General features: G+C 39.3%; 2 protein-coding genes across 2 annotated transcripts in view; one reads left to right on the top strand and one right to left on the bottom strand.

The window, feature by feature from the left end:
* LOC308688228 (GTPase IMAP family member 8) overlaps positions 1 to 25,450 on the bottom strand; it is a 276,763-nt gene that overhangs the window by 16,753 nt on the left and 234,560 nt on the right. Inside the window, exon 6 of the transcript XR_014029849.1 lies at positions 24,916 to 25,233. The gene's annotated coding sequence lies outside the window, so the exon portion shown is untranslated. The remainder of the gene's footprint in view (positions 1 to 24,915; positions 25,234 to 25,450) is intronic.
* Positions 6,434 to 10,248, top strand: LOC308688233 (GTPase IMAP family member 8). The gene is made up of 3 exons (XM_081361174.1): positions 6,434 to 6,553; positions 7,971 to 8,828; positions 9,264 to 10,248. Exons 1-3 carry the CDS (start codon positions 6,535 to 6,537, stop codon positions 9,953 to 9,955), a joined length of 1,569 nt encoding a protein of 522 aa, XP_081217300.1. The 5' UTR covers positions 6,434 to 6,534; the 3' UTR covers positions 9,956 to 10,248.

The raw sequence follows: 25,450 nt of genomic DNA, 5'->3' as shown, positions 1-25,450 counted from the left end.
AAAGACGATATGATGAACATGTATTGTCGCTGTTCTCATGGCTGGAGTGCAGATTGTGGCCAACACGTTCTGGGCCGGCAGAACTCAAAGGTGAGAGTTGCGTGGGACTTCGTCCGTGTTGAATGACGTCACTGAACTCCTGAAGTTGACCTTGATGCTGGAGTGAGCACATGTCCTGGATGCTTCGAAGCCTCCTGCCCTGGGCCTGTTGAGGCCACGCTGGAACACATGGCATCCTTAACCCTCTGAGGTCTGAGCTGTTTTCTGGGCCCTGGAGGTGTTCTGACATGCTCTGACATTTGTGGTTATTTCTGTTACTTGTGACATTTTCATGGCTAAAGTCTAATTACACTGTATTCAGCACAAACTCTGCTACAATAATATATCAGCAGCATGTGTGTAAAAGTTTGTAGTTTTGAGATAATGACATTTATGCACTGTTTGTGAAAATACAAAAAGAAAATTCTCACTGAAATAAGGCCATGAAACCCATACTGATTATTTCTTCACAAGACCTTTGAAAATTGTATGACGTAGTCTAGAATATTTGCTCTAAACCTATGTGAAAATCACCCTGACTGCTCATTCAGATAAGACAATATATTGATTTAAAATTTTTACAATGTGTTTTGTGTGAGAAAGCTTTATGCGGGAGGTCATTAATATGTATTGTTTTCACACCTGAGAAAGACAAAGACCCTCCTCTAACGGCCCTATTAGGAGCTATCAGGCCCTGTCATTAATTAATTTTGGAATTAATTTTGTGTTGATAGGGGGCAGACATTATAAGTCTTACTTCTTTCTGCTCCTTTTCATTCATGTTAAATGCTGTTGTTGCATTTGTTTTAAATGAATGAAATAAATAATAATAATAAAAAAAAAGTGAGCAACCTTCTGAGCAACCTTGCAAAATAAATGAGGAGATTTAAAAAAGAATGGCTTTTAAATTGTTTGGATTTATCTACAACACAACATAATCCAAAGATACACAACAAATGACAAAAAAAGCACTTATTGAAAACAATGATCCAAAGACAGAGAACTTTGTGCCATTCCTAAAAACACTGTACATACCTTTCATTTCCATGGTGTTTGATTTTCACTTTACCATGTTCATGTACAGAGACTCATGTGAATGTTGAAGTCAGCAGGACTCAGTGGCATCTGGGCCCTGAAAGAAAAAAAAAAGTGAACATACTGATATCAAGAGAAAGGCCTGCACGATTTTGGGAATAAATTTTAGATTTTTCTGGTTAAAATTGCTTTTTAAAATTCACAGAATACACACACACACACACACACACACACACACACACACACACACACACACACACACACACACACACACACACACACACACACAAATGTTTCCAACAATATATAATATAATGAACACCAGGTTTGTTGTGCCTTGTAGGCATAGGCTATACACAGTGCTGCATAAAATAATAATAACAATAACCTATAGCAGACTATACCAGTAACAACTAAGCTAGAGAAAAATATATTGATTATCATGTTACTTCAAATGTTTCCATTCGTTATGATGATATGAAATGAGATAATAGTAAAAACATAAAGCCTTTTGGTCCGTTTTGCTTTTCAAACGTGATCGCGATCCAAACTATGATACATTCAAACGCGATCGCGCTCAAATATAAAACATTATAGTTACCATATACATATATCCATGAGCAGATATCCACAAACACAGTAACAGTAAACACGGGTCTAAATATTATAATATTCACCATATATCTAGCAACAGTTCAACTGCAATGTGAAATTTATGCAACAATAACAAAATAATATGTAAGAATTTCTTACCTTACATCTTTTTTGTCTTCAAATCGTGTTCTTCTTCTTCTGAGGTAATTCCAATGTAAGCTCAGGCCAAACTTCCAAACTCGACGAAAAGCAGAGACTTGTGAAGTGTTTTGGACGGAGAGGCAGAACGCACACCCTTTTTATTTTCTTTATTTTACAAAAGCACAATGTTTTGATTTGATTGTAAGTGGACACATACAAAAGTAGAAATATCACAGATTTTTTTTTATATTTCTTTTTTCTGTATGACCATAAATGATGGAGTAATTTAAGTTTATAGTGCTACAATGTGGAGAAAATCCAGCAAAACGCGCCGGCGCGTTTGCTGACCTCAGAGGGTTAAGGCAAGAGTTGTCTGTTTCCTTCTTGGTTGGATTTAAGAAAGGCAGTCTGACTCGGCCTGTAGAGGCCTGCAGGGCCCAGTGGTGGGGAAAGGGTCCGAGGGCAAGAGCTAAGAGGGCTGGATCTTGTGGTCAGTGACTTTTAAAGCATGAAGATGGCACACCCATTTGGAGAAATAAGAGCCAATAAGAAGTGTCTTCCTTTGGAGGGAAAATGTCTTTTTTATGACCTTTGTTCAAGCATGCTCATTTGCAATGTGTACTTTCATTGGGTGTTTAAGAAAAGAATCTTCAAGATTCTTATAATTCTAATGCGTCACAAAGTCAGCAAAATGTAATGTAAATTAACAAATTGGGGACGCAGATTGGAGTTTATAGAGACCAAATACGCCACACATCTGATTTTGGTAAACCATAGTATGCAACAAAGTCTGAAAATCATGAGGTGGGAAGATTAGATACATGTCTACACATTTCTCAATTAGGTTATACATAGGATACATATGATTAATGGGGTTTATCTCTCCTTCTCAGCGAGAATTAAGTGAGAGTCCTGTTTTGGTTGTATAATCAAATATATATCAAAGTATATACATAATGGTACACAAGCCAGTACATCATTCACACAGTTTCTGGGATGCATGTTCATTTATAGATCCGTTTGTCTACGATTAAATGAACACAGGAGAGTTTGTTCTGATATCTGTGGCAGAGTTAGTTACTTTTTAGCATTCCTAAGAGTCATAAAAAAACATCCTATCTGATTGCGGGACCACAGCTCTCAGATGGAAGTTTTTTAAAGATTTGTTCGTGCATATGCCAAATAATTGTGTCTGATTTGTCTCAGTCGCTACAGCATGGACTTATCTAACTCTGGGGGATAAGGTGAATAAGCCATAAGTATAAGTCCCAAAAAGTCGGCGTGTTCCTTTAATGCTTTATTTATTGCCTCATAATGTTGTTTTAGAATGTTACAAGTTGTGGAGGAAAAGTTATTTCAATTCTCAGAACAACAACAACAACAAAAAAAAAAAAAAAAAAAAAAAGCACAGCAGGTTCTCATCCTAGGGCGTCATATACTGACCCTTTTGACATTTCGTCTACATCGAACGCACATGGCACCCTTTAGCGTCAATATGACACGCACAGAGCCTTGTTCGGATATGGGTAGGTTTAGGTCTGGGGTAGGTTTAGGGTTAGACCGCTAGGAGGCGCATTCTGGCCCATATCTATCTGCGTCTCATATTGACGATAAAGGGTGCCATGTGCGTTTGATGCAGACGAAATGTCAACAGCGTCAGTATTATGACGCCTTATATTCACATTAGCATGTTTAAACTTTCAATAATTTGATATGAAGATTGAACATTTTGAACAAAGCTGAGGAAAACACATTTTTGTCAAACACTACATCCAGATCAGATTCAGTTGGCTGTATATTAGACATTATCAGTGGCGTTTTCTTGCGGAGGCCAAGGGAAGCCAGGCTTCCTTACTTTTTCAGAATATAATCGTCATTTAATAAACACTTTTGTTTTCACAGTTTACGTAATCCTTCTGTCATCTCCTCATCGTCTCTCTTCATTCATTACTGAGCGTTTTATGATGTGTAAAACAGCGCCCCTATAAAAGTGACATGGTGAATGAGCGTTGAAAACATGGTACTGCACCCTGTGTCTGTGAGGAGGCCAGGCTGAGTTGGCATCCCTTGATAGAAAAAAAAAAAGAATGATTAACCAATCAGGTGACGCTATTGTCACGACACTGCTCCCCTGTGATTGGTCAGGACAGTGTCAAGGGAAGCCATGAACTTGTTGGCATCAGGCCAATCACATCAGGTTATCGTCGTCAATGAATGAATGAATGAAATAGCAGAAGATTTGTGGATTTGTGTTGACAGCTTGTTTAGCTAGTTAGCTAAAATTATTAATTATTATTAAAACTAAACTGCCTCTACAGCAGCAACTCAGAATTAAATCCGATGACAGGCCAACACCAAAACTAATGCTCCGTGTGTGTGTGTGTGTGTGTGTGTGTGTGTGTGTGTGTGTGTGTGTGTGTGTGAGAGAGAGAGCGAGAGAGAGAGAGCGCGCGTCTGGTCTGAACTGCCCATTTAGCGATGTGTTATTTTTTTAATGTGATTATAGTTCTTCTTACTGTTTCTTGCGTGCTTTGATTAAGCAGCATGTGAGAGCACTTTGTTGTTTACTGTTGTGATTGTTTGTGAATAACCGCTATTGTATATCCTTACATGAGCGTCACACCGATTTAAGGGTGTATTAAATTAAAAAGGTTATCTTCTTGTTGCTTACCGTTGGCGTTTCCTATCTGCGAATGTTTTAATAAAAAACACCATGAAAGATGTTTAAGAGGACTGACTGTGTGTGTGTGTGTGTGTGTGTGTGTGTGTGTGTGAGAGAGAGAGAGAGAGAGAGAGAGAGAGAGAGAGAGAGAGAGAGAGAGAGAGAGAGAGAGAGAGAGAGAGAGAGAGAGAGAGAGAGCGCGTCCGTGCTCAAAGTGTTGGATTGTAACAAGCGTAAGTCCCGGTAAGATGATGCTGGGCGCTCTAATAGTTCATCCAAATAGCAACATATAAATGGTAACGTATGATTTTCTGCCCCCACCCCTTAAAACACACAGCTTAGAGGTTGTGTCTTAATTGGCTTCCTCAGAAATTTTTGAAATCTTTTGAAAACGTGTTTAAAATTAAACACCACAACAAATATACTGGAGAGACCTGTAAATAACTTGTGCAATTTACGCTTACTAACATAGAACTATCAAGAGTAAAGATAACCAAAGGGAAAGGCTAAGTAGCTATTTCTTATTTATAAATGCACCCTGGTAGCGGAGATTCAGGAGTTGACCGACCGGACAGAATGGCGACACATAAATTCTGAAGGAAACCCTGCTGATGACCTGACTCGGGGCAAGAGACTGCAAGACTTTTTATCGGCCCCAACAGATGGCTTCAAGGTCCGAAGTTTCTAATGCAACCTCAGGAGGAGTGGCCCTCTCACCCCACCTCACATTTTCCGAACTCTGAAGATGCCAACATTTAAAAACAAAATTCCAAAAATGATTTCCAATATAATTTTCACAAGTTCGGGACAGCCGCCTTCCAATTGAAAGTACCCAATGAATGATGATTATATATATATAATTCAAATCTTAGATGTTTACTAAGATCCTTCTATTATCTATCTATCTATCTATCTATCTATCTATCTATCTATCTATCGATAGATAGATAGATAGATAGATAGATAGATAGATAGATAGATAGAAGGATCTTAGTAAACATCTAAGATTTGAATTGTTTGAATAGTTAAATGCTTTTTAAATGTGTGGGTTTTTTATTTTTATTTAATTTTTTATTTTTTGGGGGTTGTGGAACAGCAGTTTGCACCTATTCTTTATGGCATATATCCATATATATCCACCTTAACTCATGTTTATAATGTTATTTGGATTTTAATGTTATTATTTTTGTAATTTTACTCTTTGAGTAATATGCTATCTTTTATCTATAGATGCGGGCATCAGATTGTACATTTACCTGAGACAGAACATGTAAGACCATTTCATCCACATTTGAATCCACAATGAATCAATATTATAAATGCTTGAACAATTTTTATGCATTCATCGTTATTATTTTTATTTATTCATTTATCATAGTTTTAAATTTCCTTCAGTGTCTCTTCAGTGATGATTCTCACTCTTTTCGTTCATTGGTTTGTTCAGTTGGAGCTCAAGAGGTGCACTGCAGCTTTAAAACCACACAATGAATGTCCTGCCGTTAAACCTGTTCAATAAATACCACGAAAACAACTGAAGTGTCATTCAGGTCTATAAATAACACTTCAGATGTATTTGAACAGGTTTAACGTGTGCTGAAGGTTGGAGCACAGAAACAAACTGAACTGATATACAGTATATTCAGCAGTTTTGTGTTGCAGCTCAATATGGATTATTAAGAGAATGATACTAGAGATCAGGGATGTTAACAGAATTATGAGCTGAACTCCAGAGTCAACATGTGAAATTGTCATTTTTCTTGTTGTCCAGTGCTCACTAAAATGTTAAACAAAAATATCAGTTTAGCTATGATGTATTTAAATTGAATCCCATCGAGGCAAATCAAACTGTATTAAACTGGCATGAAATGTGTTTTCCTTTATAAAAGCATGTGTCAGAAAGCCTTTTAACCACACACAAGCGTTAGGCAATAACTGTCATTAGTTCATGACAATAGAGGGAGTTTCACAGTCACAAGAGTTGAGCTCAAATACCTTCATTCTGTCACTGGATTCACACTGAGATTGAACAGCTGAGAAACTACAGGAATAAACCAAACAGAGACATGCATCCAGTGCGTACAGGTACGTTTCAATTACTGTACTTCAACTCTAACCAACTACTATAATCATTATAATATTATAATCACACAAAAACTGTTTAACTACTGTAGTTGATCTCAATGACTCTCAGTGTTAAGGTGTGTGATATAGCCTAGATTTAGTATATATATCTTCACATAAACAATGAAACAATATCTATAATTATATGTTGTATCAAAGATGTGTATATTTGCACTAATAGGCAGTAAATACAATACCATATTTCACATACTACAGTCTGTGTGCTGTCAGGTTATCAAGTATATGATCGTTTAGCTAATATGATACAATACGATACAGATACAATCAATATGTTTGTAGATGTGTCGATTTAGGCTGAAGTGATTGTCATCGAGTCAAATTGTTCTTATAAGGACTTATAAGTCTTATAAGGAAATCTCTGACTTCAGACATACATTTTTTCCTCAGTTTTAAAGTTGACATGAGCCAATTTACTTAGTATAACTTTTATAATTTTTTCTGTATTATTGTGAATGAATTATTTATACATCGTTGCAATTAAAAAAATCAATTATATATCAAAAATAGGGTTTAATAGCTCCAACTTTTAAAAAGGTCTCGTCTTGTCCATAATCTACAGTCATTTTAATAATATACAATAAAAGTACATTTTCCTGTGTTAATCTCGTACTTTAGTTACTAATATAGTAATGTGTGTGGATCATGTGCTTGGTCTTTAAGACACTGTCTCTTTAAGAAAAGGCAGCACTTCCTGTGAAAGTACATTTTCTCCCAAAAAATCTCTGTAACTATTTCACGTTTTGGTGGTTTATTCTTACACATTCGTACGATCTTGTCCCTCTTACGTTTTAGTATGATCTGTTTAAACCCCAGGGATGGGTAACAGTGTAAAATGTGATCAGTTGACCTAACTTAAAAAAGTAAGGAAACCCGTTGCCTTAAGATTAGGTAAATAAACTTTATGCATAATTGAGAAAGTTAAGTTATGTGTTCATGTAACTTAATTTTTTCAATTACGCAAATTTACATAACTTAATTTTTTCAATTACGCAAGTTTCTTTCCTGAATAATTTTGAGGCAACGGGTTTCCTCACTTTTTTAAGTTAAGTCAACTGATCACTTTTTACAGTGTAAGTTTAGGGGCAGGGTTAGGGTTTGATCTATTTTGGAATTAAAATAAAAACAATTGTTAAGAAACATTAAAATTAGTTTAGATACATTTTACACTAATATATGGAACTTACTGCCCCCAATTCCACTTATTATTCAACAGTCACATGCTATATTTTATTACGTAACACTTTTCATGATCCAAACATTGACATGTATCTAATACACTACCTTATGAGATCATATTTCAACTACCAGACTTTAGTCCACAACTTGCCTCTAATGATTATTTCTGTTTTATTGCCAGAGTCTGATGAAGCACTTGCTGTACAGAATCTGAGGATTGTGCTGATCGGAAAAAGTGAAGCTGGAAAGAGTTCAATAGGCAACGTAATACTGGGTCGAGAGGCGTTTAAAGAGGGCAGAACCAGAGAGAGTGAGATACAGAGAGGAAGAGTAGAAGACAGAGACATCTCCATCATCGACACTCCAGGATTATTCAACACTCAACTGACTGATGAAGAGATGAAGAAGCAGATGATGAAGAGTCTGGATCTCTCTGATCCCGGTCCTCACATCTTCCTGCTCGTCATCAGAACCGACAGATTCACAGAAAACGTGGACAAGATCGTGAGAAAGATTCACGAGCACTTCGGAAAAGAAGCTTTCAGGTTCACCATGGTGTTGTTCACGGGAAGAGAGGCGATGTCCAAACGGGAATGGATCGAGTTCAGGCTGCACAGAAAAACGAGAGAACTCCTGAGCTTCTGTGAAGAGAAATGCGACGTGATCATTTACAAAAACAAGAGAGATAAGAAGCAGATCGCCAGTCTGTTGGAGAACATTGATGAAGTGGTGAGGAAGAACAGACGAGAACATTACATTAAAGTGATCTCCCCGAAGAACAGTGAAGACGAGACGAGGACGGAACAAGACAGGACAGAGAAGATCCGTCAAGAGGAGCAAATAACAAGCCAAGAGAAAGAGGAGAACAGTGCAGAGCATCAGATCAGAGAAGAAGAGATAGATAACAGTGTTCAGGAAGAACAAAGAGCAACAAATGAGAGAGAAAAAGGATGTTTGGATGGAAATCAAAGCGACAGAAAACATGAAACATGTCCGATTGGCGAGGAGAAGAAAGAAACACCAGAAAGTCATTCAATAGGTAAATATTTATCTGTTAAATTGTATACAATATTCTGATGTGAAAATATAATATTTTCCCCTTTGTATTAGATTTAAATTATTGTTATATATATATTTAAACAATTAAGTTATTTAATATTTACAACACAAAAAAGGTGTAATATGAAAATGTACACCTCTTTTTATTAAGATATATTTTAAGTTGGTAAACTAATATGCATATTACTCTATGCATCATAAAATTATTTATTTAATATTCACTGATGATTATATGACATTGTATTGGATATACATTTACAGATGAATTCATAAATTTGATATTACCGAAACATTGGCAGAACATTTGCATTTATTCAGTGTTTTCAATATTTTAAGACAATTTTCACTGTGTTTTGAGCCTCAAAACTATCATAGACCGTAACTGAACTAATATGCATTTTGTTTTTCTTCACAGCGTCCGATCTGAGGATTGTTCTTCTGGGTAAAAGTGGATCAGGAAAGAGCTCGACAGCAAACACCATCCTGGGCAGAGATGCCTTCAAAACCTATAAGAGTATCCCATCAAGCCCTCAAACCTGTGTGAAACAAGAAGCCGGCGTGTGTGGAAGAAACATCTCAGTGATCGACACTCCAGGACTGTTGGATCCGTCGATGAAGAGGGACCAGCTGAAGGCTGAGATTGAGACGTGTGTGGAGATGTTTTCTCCTGGTCCTCATGTGTTTCTGCTGGTCATCAGACTGGACGACAGATTCACAGATGAAGAGAAGAACTCAGTGAAATGGATTCAGGAGAACATTGGAGAAGAAGCTGTTCATCACACCATCGTTTTGTTCACTCACGCTGATCATCTGAAGGGTCAATCATTAGATGAGTATATCAGAGACACTCCAGATCTACAGGCATTTACTGAGAGTTTTGGTGGCAGATTTCACTCATTTAACAATGAAGACATGGAGAACCGCTCTCAGGTCACTGAACTGCTGGAGAAGATTGAGAGGATGGTGGAGAGAAATGCAGGGAAGCACCACATCACAGAGAAAGAGGAGAAACTCAAAGAAAACCCATCCAGTTGGTTGAAAGGAGTGTTTATTTTCTTCATAGCGCTTGCGGCTGCAGCGGTCGCTCAGACTGGCTTTGAGGGATGATGAACATCTGGAACAACAGCACAGCAATATGAACAAAACTGGAAAATCCCATTTTGTTTGTCTTCAATATTACAGATTCTAAAAAAAAAAATAACAGTAATTTTTCATTAGGCTGGACCTAAAGATTGTATTACCCATTAAACATAACAGAATTTTTAAATATATGATCTCTGACTAAAATGTATGCCAAATATAGGTTTAATATGTTTGAGCATTACTTCATTTTTAAAGAAAAAAGTGTTTTAAATAAAACAGTATTTTGCCATTTTCAGTGGTTAATATTAGTTATTAGTTTAACAAAAAAAGAGCTTTCTGCCTGTGAATCATTTTGTGTGTTCACTGAGACTTAAGCCTACATTCATGTAGCCTAGTTCATTTCTTTACTTTTATTTTTTTATTTGCAGGCAAACTATGAGCTATTTGTTGGTTTATCTCCCTCTCAACTGTAATCGGTGTGGCTCAGCGATGGAAGTTTTATGTTTTATTTAATGTTTTAATGACCGCCCGGCTCAACAAATGGCCAGAGTTTGGGGCGTGGCTACCAGTTCCTGTGATTCTAACATTAGCTGGGATTTCCATCCAAACGTGAAGCGAATCTTGTCAAAGTTTGATAAACATAAAATGTGAGTTCGGTCTGTTTCCATCAAGTTGTTGGAGCCCATGACGGTGGTATTGGTAACCAAGCAACCAACAGTAAATAAAACACAGTCAGCTGATTCAGCTGATTAGTCACGTGGGTTTAATGTTAGCTTGTAAGAACTTATTCTGCAAATGTGTATCCATCTCCCATTATTCACATGATCTATTTTTCACACATTTCAAAAACCACCTCAAGCAAGCGTTAAAACTGGTTTTGTGAATACTAATAATATATATATATTTTTAAATTGGCGTTTCCATCACTGGTTTCTGATGCGAAACTTCAAAATGTGCATAAAAACAGAATGATGGAGACAGAGATAACTGCATCTATATTTTTAGTATCAAGGTCTGGGTGTGGTAATATTGCGTGTAGCTGGTGAAACATGGTTCTTCGTCATGGCCTTGTTTTGAGTCCATTGAATCTTTACCTTGAATGAATGTGTTTTAGGTGGAGTGTTTTGTTGGTCTCTGACAGATCTGGTTCTCATGACACACCTTTTTACATCATACATTCGTAAAAAAGTCTCATGGAAACTGTTATGACTTGCATTTCTGTAGGTAGGCCTACTCCAATTTCAAGCTGGAATGTATTTGTGTTTGTGCAATCATTCTTGACTCATTACTCATCATGACACTTTCTGCTCCTCCCAAACTACCACCTCACCAAAGAGATGACAAAGAGATGCCAAAAGTGATAATTAATTAAGAGTGTTTGCAGGCCTGTTTTAAACTGCAAATGTAAAATGTGAATGAAACCTATAGTGTCAAGTGTTTTGACAAAAAAAAAAAAAAAAACCTGCATATGGGCCTGTGCTTCCTTATGATTAATCTGTTCTCCATTTGTTAAGTCAAAGAAACTTTAAGCAAAGACTATAGATGTAAATTCAAGCCTTGACAATACATCTATATGACATAATGTCAGATGACAGACACTCCTAATGTAGTTAACCACTGTCACCATATTAAACCTTATTGTAAAGTGTAACCTATTATTTAATAACAGTATATTATTATCAGTAGTTTATTATTTTCCGTGTATGGTCCACTCCAACAGCGTGGGCAAAGGTCTTTTACTTGCTCTTCTGTGAAGTTCACTTAATTTATTAGAAATTGGTTTCAATTTTACTTTAGCTCTGTGCTTAATCTAACTCCAATTTCCAATGATTATTATGACCGCCGCTAGCGTAGCTAGCGAAAGCGGTCATATAGGGATTGTCAAAGTTTTTTTTTTTTTTTTTTCCCGTCACCTTACTGAATTTTTCGTCAACGATACCAGGGACACCGAAACACCGGGGAACATGAAATTTGGTGGGCATGTAGCCCCACTAGACTTCTAAGGAAAAATTTCGTTTGGTCCTCGGGGGCCACTCCCCCCCCGCGCTGGGCCCCCCCAAACCCCAAAAAATGCAGTTTTTCCTAAATAACTACCTGAACCGTGGCACCGAGGATGAAGAAATTTTTATGGTATGTTGGTCTACTAGACTTTTACGGAAAAATTTCATTTGGTCCCCGGGGGCCACTTCCCCCCCCGCGCTGGGGCCCCTGTAAATTTTTCGTCAACGATACCAGGGACACCGAAGCACCTGGGAACATGAAATTTGGTGGGCATGTAGCCCCACTAGACTTCTAAGGAAAAATTTCGTTTGGTCCCCGGGGGCCACCCCCCCCCCGCGCTGGGCCCCCCAAACCCAAAACAATGCAGTTTTTCCTAAATAACTACCTGAACCGTGGCACCGAGGATGAAGAAATTTTTATGGTATGTTGGTCTACTAGACTTTTACAGAAAAATTTCGTTTGGTCCCCGGGGGCCACTTCCCCCCCCGCGCTGGGGCCCCCGTAAATTTTTCGTCAACGATACCAGGGACACCGAAGCACCGGGGAACATGAAATTTGGTGGGCATGTAGCCACACTAGACTTCTAAGGAAAAATTTCGTTTGGTCCCCGGGGGCCACTCCCCCCCCGCGCTGGGCCCCCCCAAACCCAAAAAAATGCAGTTTTTCCTAAATAACTACCTGAACCGTGGCACCGAGGATGAAGAAATTTTTATGGTATGTTGGTCTACTAGACTTTTACAGAAAAATTTCGTTTGGTCCCCGGGGGCCACTTCCACCCCCCCCCCCCCCCCCCGCGCTGGGGCCCCCGTAAATTTTTCGTCAACGATACCAGGGAAACCGAAGCACCGGGGAAAATGAAATTTGGTGGGCATGTAGCCCCACTAGACTTCTAAGGAAAAATTTAGTTTGGTCCCCGGGGGCCACTCCCCCCCCCGCGCTGGGCCCCCCCAAACCCCCAAAAATGCAGTTTTTCCTAAATAACTACCTGAACCGTGGCACCGAGGATGAAGAAATTTTTATGGTATGTTGGTCTACTAGACTTTTACGGAAAAATTTCATTTGGTCCCCGGGGGCCACTTCCCCCCCCGCGCTGGGGCCCCCGTAAATTTTTCGTCAACGATACCAGGGACACCGAAGCACCGGGGAACATGAAATTTGGTGGGCATGTAGCCCCACTAGACTTCTAAGGAAAAATTTCGTTTGGTCCCCGGGGGCCACTCCCCCCCCCCCCCCCCGCGCTGGGCCCCCCCAAACCCAAAACAATGCAGTTTTTCCTAAATAACTACCTGAACCGTGGCACCGAGGATGAAGAAATTTTTATGGTATGTTGGTCTACTAGACTTTTAGGGAAAAATTTCGTTTGGTCCCCGGGGGCCACTTCCCCCCCCGCGCTGGGGCCCCCGTAAATTTTTCGTCAACGATACCAGGGACACCGAAGCACCGGGGAACATGAAATTTGGTGGGCATGTAGCCCCACTAGACTTCTAAGGAAAAATTTCGTTTGGTCCCCGGGGGCCACTCCCCCCCCCGCGCTGGGCCCCCCCAAACCCCAAAAAAATGCAGTTTTTCCTAAATAACTACCTGAACCGTGGCACCGAGGATGAAGAAATTTTTATGGTATGTTGGTCTACTAGACTTTTACAGAAAAATTTCGTTTGGTCCCCGGGGGCCACTTCCCCCCCCCCCCCCCCCGCGCTGGGGCCCCCGTAAATTTTTCGTCAACGATACCAGGGACACCGAAGCACCGGGGAACATGAAATTTGGTGGGCATGTAGCCCCACTAGACTTCTAAGGAAAAATTTCGTTTGGTCCCCGGGGGCCACTCCCCCCCCCGCGCTGGGCCCCCCCAAACCCCAAAAAATGCAGTTTTTCCTAAATAACTACCTGAACCGTGGCACCGAGGATGAAGAAATTTTTATGGTATGTTGGTCTACTAGACTTTTACGGAAAAATTTCGTTTGGTCCCCGGGGGCCACTTCCCCCCCCGCGCTGGGGCCCCCGTAAATTTTTCGTCAACGATACCAGGGACACCGAAGCACCGGGGAACATGAAATTTGGTGGGCATTTAGCCCCACTAGACTTCTAAGGAAAAATTTCGTTTGGTCCCCGGGGGCCACTCCCCCCCCGGGCTGGGCCCCCCAAACCCAGAAAAATGCAGTTTTTCCTAAATAACTACCTGAACCGTGGCACCGAGGATGAAGAAATTTTTATGGTATGTTGGTCTACTAGACTTTTAGGGAAAAATTTCGTTTGGTCCCCGGGGGCCACTTCCCCCCCCCCCCCCCCCCCTGCGCTGGGGCCCCCGTAAATTTTTTGTCAACGATACCAGGGACACTGAAGCACCGGGGAACATGAAATTTGGTGGGCATGTAGCCCCACTAGACTTCTAAGGAAAAATTTCGTTTGGTCCCCGGGGGCCACTCCCCCCCCGCGCTGGGCCCCCCCAAACCCAAAAAAATGCAGTTTTTCCTAAATAACTACCTGAACCGTGGCACCGAGGATGAAGAAATTTTTATGGTATGTTGGTCTACTAGACTTTTACGGAAAAATTTCGTTTGGTCCCCGGGGGCCACTTCCCCCCCTGAGCTGGGGCCCCCGTAAATTTTTCGTCAACGATACCAGGGACACCGAAGCACCGGGGAACATGAAATTTGGTGGGCATGTAGCCCCACTAGACTTCTACGGAAAAATTTCGTTTGGTCCCCGGGGGCCACTCCCCCCCCCCGCGCTGGGCCCCCCCAAACCCAAAAAAATGCAGTTTTTCCTAAATAACTACCTGAACCGTGGCAACGAGGATGAAGAAATGTTTATGGTATGTTGCTCTTAAGGGCCCACATCAACCTAGCCCATAATCACTCATTTGTGATTTGCGCCCCTCCCATAAAAAATGAAAATGCAATATTATTCTGCTTTAATCGCCCCTATCTTCAGTGGAGATGTTCAGAACTGCACCATATTTCATGTGTATGATTAACTTGAAATCCTCTGGGGGTATCCTCTGCTAAGTTTTGTAGAATTTCATCCATGGGGGGGTATAAAATAAATTCATTTATGTGCACATTTAGTGACTGTACACTCATCGGCCTGTAGATGGTGCTGTTGAGCGAAGGGTTGCTGGTTTAGGATGATACTGTCACACACACACATGCAGGAATACAAAGAAACGCAAGCATGCACACACACTGACATCCACACGCACAGACACACACCCATACACACACATACAAATCCACATGCACAGACACACACACACAAACACACACGTGCACACATGTACGCACACATACATACACGCACAGACACACACACACACACACACACACAGACACACACATACACAAACACACACACACATACACACACACACACACACACACACACACACAGACAGACATGCACATACTATTACTTTTTTTAGGTATATACATAAACACGCAATACAGCCAAATTACTCCACGTCATTTATTTTTGTGGAAAGCCAGTGCAGGCCTGAGCGGCGGTCATATTTTGTACCGCGATGCGGTACATCTAGTTAGATTTAGACTGTTTCTAATTTAGCAGCAGATCATAAGCTTAGTCGTGTTTTAATTTAGATATTTGATTATTCTGGATATCCCATACTTTAAATAATTCTTTCATTAGGGACCCGATGTCAAGTAGAGTCTCATGTTGGCTTAGTCGTGATCTTACGGACACAACATCGTTAGTTCTGCACTCTGAGAAACACTGGGTTAAAAACAACGCAAGGTCTGGATAAATATAGGACTCAACCCAGGATTTTTTAGAGTGTGATAATCTAAAGAATATAAAAAAGTTCAATGGATGCTGGCAAAAGTTTTAAACTATGGCGGCTCCTAGAATGTATTGCGGCATGAAGCATGTCACCATTGTTGAGATTCATATGCTGATTCTTGATGTCTGTGTGAGTCCAAATGAAGCAGAATTTATAAAAATAAAAAAGGTGCACTTTTTCTATTCTTCAGAATATCACAACACTTTAAAATCAAAATGTGTTGTCAGGGCTACTATCGTCAATAAGGTGATATTCACAAGACACTGCCTATAAAATCAGAGATTAGACCCTGAATGAGATCAGTGAATAACACTGAAAGGAAAGTGTGCAGCACATACTTAACTACAAAATAAACACACAACAAAACAGAGAAAAGCATTTTAATTAAGCATAAGAAAACCATCTGATCATATCATGTTTGCACAATCTCTTTACTTATACAGTGCTTTACACAATAGATTGCTTAAATCAAGCAGCTTGGTGTAGTTTCTGTAGTTGTTTAATCCTCCTCTGCTGAGATCTTCACAGATGTAATGTCTTCTTTTCTCTTCAGTTGATTTCATCTAAGGCTGTGGCTGGAAGTCAGTTGTAGTTCTTGTGTTTCTCTTTCCTTCAGTGATTCGGCTTGCTCACAGCAGGTGTTTGAATGATTGAAATAATGTTTCAGGAATATCATACTAACCTTTAAATGACATTCTATTAACATTAAGGAAACTGGAAATTTTTATGTTCCTGTAATGTTACAAATAAACGTTCATGTAATGTTGATTAAGTTTAAAGAATGTTTCAGGAACATCATACTAAAAGTTCCTCTAACATCAAGAAAACTGGACGTTTGAACGTTTTGTAGGGGTTCTGACAGGTAAATTTAGCTCAAAAGGAATTATTAATTAATTTATAGGGAATTGGAAAGAATCACTTATTACAACCGAGCAAATGACTCGTCCAGGGTTCATTTGAACCGGCCATAACTATTAGCTCTGCAGCGGATATAAATATCCAAACTATAGTGAAACACTATTTATTAGCAAGGTAACTTAGATCAGCAGTTTAAGACATTAAATCCATAAGCACATAACACAAGTAACACTTCTCTTTAAAATACAAACAAGACTTTATTGATTATTCTAACACATAAAACTAATATCTAACACAAACACAAGCACACACATTCATACGAGTTGCAGAAAGAAAGAGAGTGAGGAAAGAATGAGTTTTAAGAGTGAGATGATGAAATCCCAAGTTTCTATATGCACTTATAAGACATGACCTGAACGAACCATCAATCATTCATTTAACCCTTCTATCGTTTCTTAGGCGGGTTAATTAATTTATATCAATGCACCAGTTCCCTTTGTCAGCGTAAAAGGGGTTTCCAGGGTTCATTGGCTGGCGTCTCCTCATGTCTGGATAGATGGCTGGGGCGGCCAATCACGTGGTGTGCTGGCGGATGGTTGGAAAGTCTTTGAAGTTGGAAGCGGGCTTTGCAGTCGAATCGTTTAACCAAAACTTTGCAGCAAAACTCAACTTAGAACCGAGACTCACAACGGAAAAGAAAAGTAAGAGAAAGAGAATTGAGACGAGAGTTGTTAAATGGCTTGAATGAAGCTGTTTAACCCATGTTCTTCTGATCTTGATTTGGGTTCTTTCGTCTGCTCGTCTACATGGTTACTCGTCTGTCTGGTTACTCCGTCATGGCTTCTCCATGATCGTTTTTGAATCTACTTTTCTCTTTATCTCCTCCCCCCAAAGCTTTGTTCGGGTCCTAAGCTTTTAAACTCAAATGTTTGTCCAGGCTCCTGGATAAGTTCTGACCAATTAGACACTGTCTTTATTTGAAAAGTGGCATTTTCTTCAATTCTCATCGTAAATCATGCGTTATCTGTGATCTCCTTACTCTGCAGCTCTAGCAGAGAGTAAATAGGCCACAGTTTAGACATCATTCCTATTATAAGAATACAAAACATTTTACACAGATTTCAATCAAGCCATCTTCTGAATTAAGAACATATGATCGTACTGATAGGAAACGAGACACACTTTCATTCAAACATATAATAGTTATAACAATTACATGACTTATATGCATGACACATATAGGTTGTAGACACAATATAGAATTATGTAGTTGAACGATGTTTGATTATAAGTCCATCAAGAATTGTTTTGGGATGATTTTATGTATTTTTATAGGAAAAGTCTCAGTCTCTGTGGTTTTAAGAGATTCCAACCCTGTTGTCGTTCAGAGGTCCTTAAGAAGAAGGAGGTCTGTTTTGTATATCTGTCGTGGGATCAAGCAACCTCTGCCATTATCTTGGTCGGGCCCTGAGTTTTGTCATCTCTGAACCAATCAGTCTTTTCCAAACTATCTAAGATTGACAACATTCTTCCTTTAGTTGGGCTCATCTCTTTGAAGTTTGCATGGCCATAAAGTTTTTAGCTGGGGGTTTTCGCTGGTTGGTGTAGACTGGCTGGAGCCTGGAATTTATGGTTCTGGATTGGTGATTTGGGGTCTGGAATGTTGAGTTCTGTGTGGAATTATGTTTGAACAAATCACCTGGCAGATTCATTGTGTTTGGTTCGCCCTCAAATCCTACAGTTTCCATAACCAAAACAAAATGTTTGGAAAATGTTCTTGGAACAAAAATAGGTTAACTATGTATTAGTTGGTTTTATTGTATCTTACAACCACCTGTATCATCTTGTCTTTTAAAGATGTTTTGTCTGGTGTAGTGCTTCCCTTCATTTCTCTGCACCATTTCATCAATCTTCTGCAGCAGTTCAGTGACCTGACCTTGATTGTTTCTGTCCTTGTTGTTTAATGTGTGATATCTGCCACCACAGCTGTCAATCACTGATTTAAGATCCTTGTTTTTTTGTATATATTCATTCAGAGGTTGATCTATCAGTGCATTCAGCCAATCAGCATGAGTGACAAGAATAAATGTGTGATTTAAAGCATCTTTTTCAAGGTTCTCCTGAAACCATTTAGCCGGGTTCTTCTCCTCCCTTGATAACCCTTCCATCCCGATCACCAGCAGAAACACGTGAGGACCAGGAGCAGACATTTCTAAGCTTTTCTCAACATCAGACTTATTATGATTATGAGTGTGCCTGAAAAAGAATGGATCTAACAGTCCTGGAGTGTCAGTGATTGAGACCATTCTTCCAGACACCACTGATGCTTGTCTCTCACAGCTCCTAGTGGTTGTCCTTAAACTTGCTCTGAACACATCTCTTCCCAGGATGGTGTTCCCAGTTGAACTCTTTCCTGCTGCAAGAAAACCCAGCAGCACAATCCTCAGATCTGTTCAAGAAAGAAGGATATATTAGGGTTATTCAGAATTAGAAAATGCTGGGTCCTCGGCCAGTAGAAATGTAACTGTGAAGCCTAAAATGTTGTTGAAATCTAGTAAAATAAAACGTCCCATAAACTTTAGGTTCCCATGTGATTTACTAATGCATGTCTTCAGCTAATACACGTAACACATGCAGAACCACAAGAAAATTATATGTTTGGAATCCAAACACAAATGTTTTGATATTTACCTTGTCTTGACAGATTGCTGTGTGCCGTTGCTCTCTCTCGTTGCAGTCTCAGAGCCATCTCACTTAACTCGAGTGTCATCATGAGGTTCATAAGTTCCTCAGTGTCTTTATGCAGTTCATTTAAGTCACTTTTGGTGTCCTCTTGACTATTGTCTTGCCTCAACTTCTCTTGTTTCTTCTTTCTCTTCTCATTGGTGTAATGTTCTCCTCTGTTGTCCTTCACCAGTTGCTCAATCTTCTCCAGCAGTTCAGTGACCTGATCTTGATTGCTTCTGTCTTTATTGTTGAATGAGTGAAATCTGCCTCCACAGCTGTCAATCACTAACTGTAGATCAGGGCTTTTCCTGATGTACTGATCCAGTGATTCACCTATTAGCAAATCCACATGCGTGAACAGAACAAAAGTGTGACGTACAGCTTCTTCTCCAAAGTTCTCCTGAATCCATTTGACTGTGTTCTTCTCACTCTCTGTGTATCTGCCATTCAGGTTGATGACCAGCAGAAACACATGAGGACCAGGAGCAGACATTTCTAGACATTCCTCAATGTCACGCTTGAGTTCATGCTGAAAGTGCTTGTACCACGATGCATCTAACAGTCCTGGAGTGTCAGTGATTGAGATGGATCTTCCAGACACCAACGCTTCTCGTTTCTCACAGGTTAAAGTACCAGAATGAGTCTCCGCTCTAAACACATCTCTGCCCAGGATGGTGTTTGCTGTAGCAGTCTTTCCCACATCAGATTTACCCAGAATCACAATCCTTAGATCTGCTAAATTAGATAAATATATGCTTTTGTTTACACACAAAGTTCAACAGCATTCAACAAAATTCAATCATATTTGATAAGGCTTCTAAATTATCAACATGATCAAAACTGAAAAACCTGCTGTTTTATTCTTTATATTTTTTTAACATTTTGCTCCATTAGAATGGGATATTGGTGACTTTTCTCGCATTAGCTGTGAAAACATGAATGTATGAATTTCAACAATGGTGACCACCAAAAAACTTTTTGCAGTGCATTCTGGGTGCACCAATTAAATCTCATCCATGGCTCCCACCTCTCAGTATGCATTGCGGCATGCTGTTTGTCACCATTGTTGAGATTCATACACTAATTATTTTGTGTGTGTATCTGAAACTTTCAAACATTTTTTTTTTTTTTTTTTTTGCAGAATCTCATGAAATAACATCACACAATGTAGCATTATCAATAATGTAATAGTAACACATCACTCATATAATCAGAGATCTCTAGATGATTATGTCACTATCAAATACAATTTCATAAATACAGTTCAAAAATCAAAAGCCCAACTAAATCATACACAGGTCACCAAAATGGTGACTCTTTCCTTCAGTGATTCTGCTTGTTAACAGCAGGTGTTCATCACTAATGCTCAATTATCACTTAATTAATCACTTCATTATCTCATTAACTTTAACTCTGATTCAGTACTACTTTAACACTCTTAAGTGTGGACTAAAATAAACTCTGAGGGGAGTTAATTTGACACAGGTTTATCATAACATTCCCTCAAAACCCTAAATAATAATCAAAAATATTAAAAAATAATAATAATAATTAACGCATTTCAAGGCTTCGGTCACTTTCGACTGCAAAGGAGCCAAATGAAGGGGCTCGATTGGTTAAAGTGCAATTTCACACTTGGAAAGCACTTCAACAGCTCACTGGTCATGAAGTCTTTAGATATATAATCTACAAATGAAGGCTTTTGGTTGCTGTCATTTATTTACTGAGTAAACATGACATGTTATGCATTTTTGAAAAAAAATAAAAAATGAAAATGTTGGGAATAAAACCACAAATGGTTCAATATTTACCTAATCTTGAATGTCCAGGTGTCATTCCTTTTTCCAGTGCCCATCTTTGTCTTTCTTTCTCTCTGCGACTTTCCATCTGTTTCCTGAGATCTTCCTTCACTCTCAGATATTGCGCTCTCTCCTTCACGTCCTCTTTTTTCCTCTCATTATGGTCTTTTATTCTCTCTTCTTTGCTTTTAGTTTTTGTTTCCTCCTCTTGATTAACCCCGTCTATTTGCTTTTTTGTATCTCTCTCCTCTAGTCTTTTCCACACCTGTTCTTGTTTATTTCTCTCTTCTTCCTGTTTATGACTCTTTTCTTCATACTTCACTCTCTCCTTCTGCTCTCTGAGTTTTCTCAGGTCCTTCAGGTAGATCTCATTGCTGTAGTTTTGTCCTCCATTGTTCTCCACCATTACATCAATATTCTTCAGGAGCTTTGTGATCTGGCTGGGATCACACTCATTTTTGCTGTTCATCACATGAAATCTTCCCTCAAAATAGTTCAGCAACTCTTTGATATTTTCACTCTCAGTGATTTGCTTAAATTTTCCTCTGGATATTTTTTCTCGTCCAATAAACAGCACCATAGTGAACTTCAAAACTTGAGCTCCAAAGTTCTCCTGAATTTGTTCCACAATGTTCCTCTGCTCCTCTTTAAAGTTTCCCAGTTTGATGACGAGCAGGAAGAAGTGAGGACCAGGATCAGAGAGACACAGACTCTTCATCATCTGCTTCTTCATCTCTTCATCAGTCAGTTGAGTGTTGAAGAATCCTGGAGTGTCGATGATGGAGATGTTTCTGTCTTCTACTCTTCCTCTCTGTATCTCACTCTCTCTGGTTCTGCTCTCTTTAAATGCCTCTCGACCCAGTATTGCATTTCCTGTTGAACTCTTTCCAACTCCAGAGACTCCCAGTAACACAATCCTCAGATCATGTGCATCAGCTGCTTCATCAGGGTCTGTGAAACAGGCATTAGCACTTAATTAGCTGATGCTTTTCTTGTGACTGATTTTTTTTTTTTCAGGATTTTTCATGTTTCATTAAAACAAAAATTAAGTTAATTCCAAACATTGAATTATTTCATCTGTTGCTCCCATTAAGCAGTCCGCCTTTTTCACGTTATTTCCTATCCTCTCACCAGACTTACATAGTCTCAAAACAGTATTTTATGGGCAGCGAAATAAGCCATTTGATTTATTAGAAGTCAGTGTGCCATCAGCATAATTGAAACTGATATTTCAAGGTAAAACACAAATGTAGCTTTAAATGCCATTAACCCCCTGAGGTCGGCTATTGCGCCGGCGCGATAGGCTCGTTTTTTTCCGTATGAGTGCAAAAAATAAATAACATTTTTTTTAATATTATTAATTTTAATTATTAAATTAATTTTTATCTTATATGCTTGTGTTATACATCAATCGATCCTGTTTAGTGTGTATTTTTTTTGTGTATGCTCATAATAAAAACAAAGTGTTGTGCTTTTCGCCAAATAAAGAAAAATAAACATGATGCGAGTTCTGGCTACTCTCCGTCAGTGAAGTCAATTCTGAAACGCGTCCGAAAATGAACTCTAACTCAGCGAATACTCAGTCAAACAGGCATAGGCTACAGACACACAGGCATGAAGCTTGAATTCTCTTCTTTTAAATGAAGTAATTTTTATAAAAAAACAAATATTCACAGTTTATATAATATGTATGTAAAGAGAGATGTCAGTCGTTCTCATCTCAGCTAATTAAGTTTTATTGTGACTCCGCCTACGGAGACCGCGCTATTCAAACGCAAATGTGAGGCGATCCATACAAACCTGTGAAACGCCCACATCCGCTGGATAAGGCCGGTGAAACACTGGATGCGTGGCGTAAGTGTCTCAGCTGCGTGGCGTGTCCGTTTTTATTTCGGCTCCCATGTTAACAGTTTAGAGTTTGCACACTGCCTGTGTGAGACGCGCGTCTCAGGCGCGGCACGAGCCGTGTGGAAAACGCGCGCATTCTAGAAATAGAACCGACGCCCTTTTTTAAACGCGACACGCAAGCGTCTTGGAAGCGTTTCCATGCAAAATTGAATAGGAAAATCTGTTTATTTGTCATTTTGACACGAATACATATTAATAAATGTCCTTTTGATGTTTAAAAGTGTCTAGGTTTTGACATAAATGCAAATATAAATGTAATTTTACAAAATATGATCGATTTTCAAATACTGCTGTATTGAATGAACAGCTTTTAGCAAACTCTATTGCTATACTGAGATGAGGAATATATACTGTATGTGTTTTGTCAAAAATAAAGTCATCAACTAACTAATGAATCCTTTACTTTGAAATACGTATGATAAAATGTATACTTTAGTTTTGAAAGACGTTGACTAGTTTTGAAAAGATTATAAAGTATGTATGTGCATGCATATATATACACTCACCTAAAGGATTATTAGGAACACCTGTTCAATTTCTCATTAATGCAATTATCTAATCAACCAATCACATGGCAGTTGCTTCAATGCATTTAGGGGTGTGGTCCTGGTCAAGACCATCTCCTGAACTCCAAACTGAATGTCAGAATGGGAAAGAAAGGTGATTTAAGCAATTTTGAGCGTGGCATGGTTGTTGGTGCCAGATGGGCCGGTCTGAGTATTTCACAATCTGCTCAGTTACTGGGATTTTCACGCACAACCATTTCTAGGGTTTACAAAGAATGGTGTGAAAAGGGAAAAACATCCAGTATGCGGCAGTCCTGTGGGCGAAAATGCCTTGTTGATGCTAGAGGTCAGAGGAGAATGGGCCGACTGATTCAAGCTGATAGAAGAGCAACTTTGACTGAAATAACCACTCGTTACAACCGAGGTATGCAGCAAAGCATTTGTGAAGCCACAACACGCACAACCTTGAGGCGGATGGGCTACAACAGCAGAAGACCCCACCGGGTACCACTCATCTCCACTACAAATAGGAAAAAGAGGCTACAATTTGCACAAGCTCACCAAAATTGGACAGTTGAAGACTGGAAAAATGTTGCCTGGTCTGATGAGTCTCGATTTCTGTTGAGACATTCAGATGGTAGAGTCACAATTTGGCGTAAACAGAATGAGAACATGGATCCATCATGCCTTGTTACCACTGTGCAGGCTGGTGGTGGTGGTGTAATGGTGTGGGGGATGTTTTCTTGGCACACTTTAGGCCCCTTAGTGCCAATTGGGCATCGTTTAAATGCCACGGCCTACCTGAGCATTGTTTCTGACCATGTCCATCCCTTTATGACCACCATGTACCCATCCTCTGATGGCTACTTCCAGCAGGATAATGCACCATTTCACAAAGCTCGAATAATTTCAAATTGGTTTCTTGAACATGACAATGAGTTCACTGTACTAAAATGGCCCCCAAAGTCACCAGATCTCAACCCAATAGAGCATCTTTGGAATGTGGTGGAACGGGAGCTTCGTGCCCTGGATGTGCATCCCACAAATCTCCATCAACTGCAAGATGCTATCCTATCAATATGGGCCAACATTTCTAAAGAATGCTTTCAGCACCTTGTTGAATCAATGCCACGTAGAATTAAGGCAGTTCTGAAGGCGAAAGGGGGTCAAACACAGTATTAGTATGGTGTTCCTAATAATTCTTTAGGTGAGTGTATATGTGTGTGTATATATGAAGAGTTCAGATGCAAAAGCCTCTAAATGCCATCTGAAATTTTCTCCTAGAATGATCATTTTTATGAAGCTTGTATATTTAAGTTAGCTATAGGTGACACACCTGAATGAATGGCTCATTAAGTATGCAGGGACGTAGTCTCACCAGGTGTGAACTACTAAATATGCATGATGCTGTTGGAGCGTTTACGCCCCATCCGCATATTGGCTTTCCAAACTAAAAGTGTTTCACAAAACTAAAATCAATGTATCGTTTTATGTGAATGATTAGGCAGGATGATTTTCATATCATTTTGAAGAAAAAACACTAAGCGATGACATCCATTAGTCAAAAGTCTTATTGACATATATTTAGTATGTGTTTTGTGGCCTTATTTCAGAAACTTTCATTTTTAGTTTTTTCGATAACTATGCATAAACATTATTCTCTCAAAAATGAAAACATGTACATATATGTGGCTCACATATTATGGAAGTCTGTCATGGTTCTGTCACTTCTGCTTTTGTTATTATTTCTGTGTGGTGACAGAGCTGTGACATTTCCTGTCTGTCTCGTGTTTTGTTAGTTAGTTTCATGTGAGCACATGGCTCTTGATTATTCCTGTGCCATGTGCTTTCTGTCTAATTGTTAGCTCCTCCCTTCTCGTTATTTGTTTAGTAATTAACATTCCTCACCTGTTGTCTCGTTACCCTC

Source organism: Scardinius erythrophthalmus, assembly GCF_964197995.2.
Source record: "Scardinius erythrophthalmus genome assembly, chromosome: 3".
NCBI classification, from domain to species: Eukaryota; Metazoa; Chordata; class Actinopteri; order Cypriniformes; family Leuciscidae; genus Scardinius; species Scardinius erythrophthalmus.
This window is presented reverse-complemented; position numbering and strand designations above follow the sequence as displayed.

Bases quoted from the DNA above. Each gene is read 5' to 3' on its own strand.
- LOC308688233 (XM_081361174.1), top strand. The intron at 8,829-9,263 runs GTAAATATTTAT...TTTTCTTCACAG, and splicing joins ACCAGAAAGTCATTCAATAG to CGTCCGATCTGAGGATTGTT.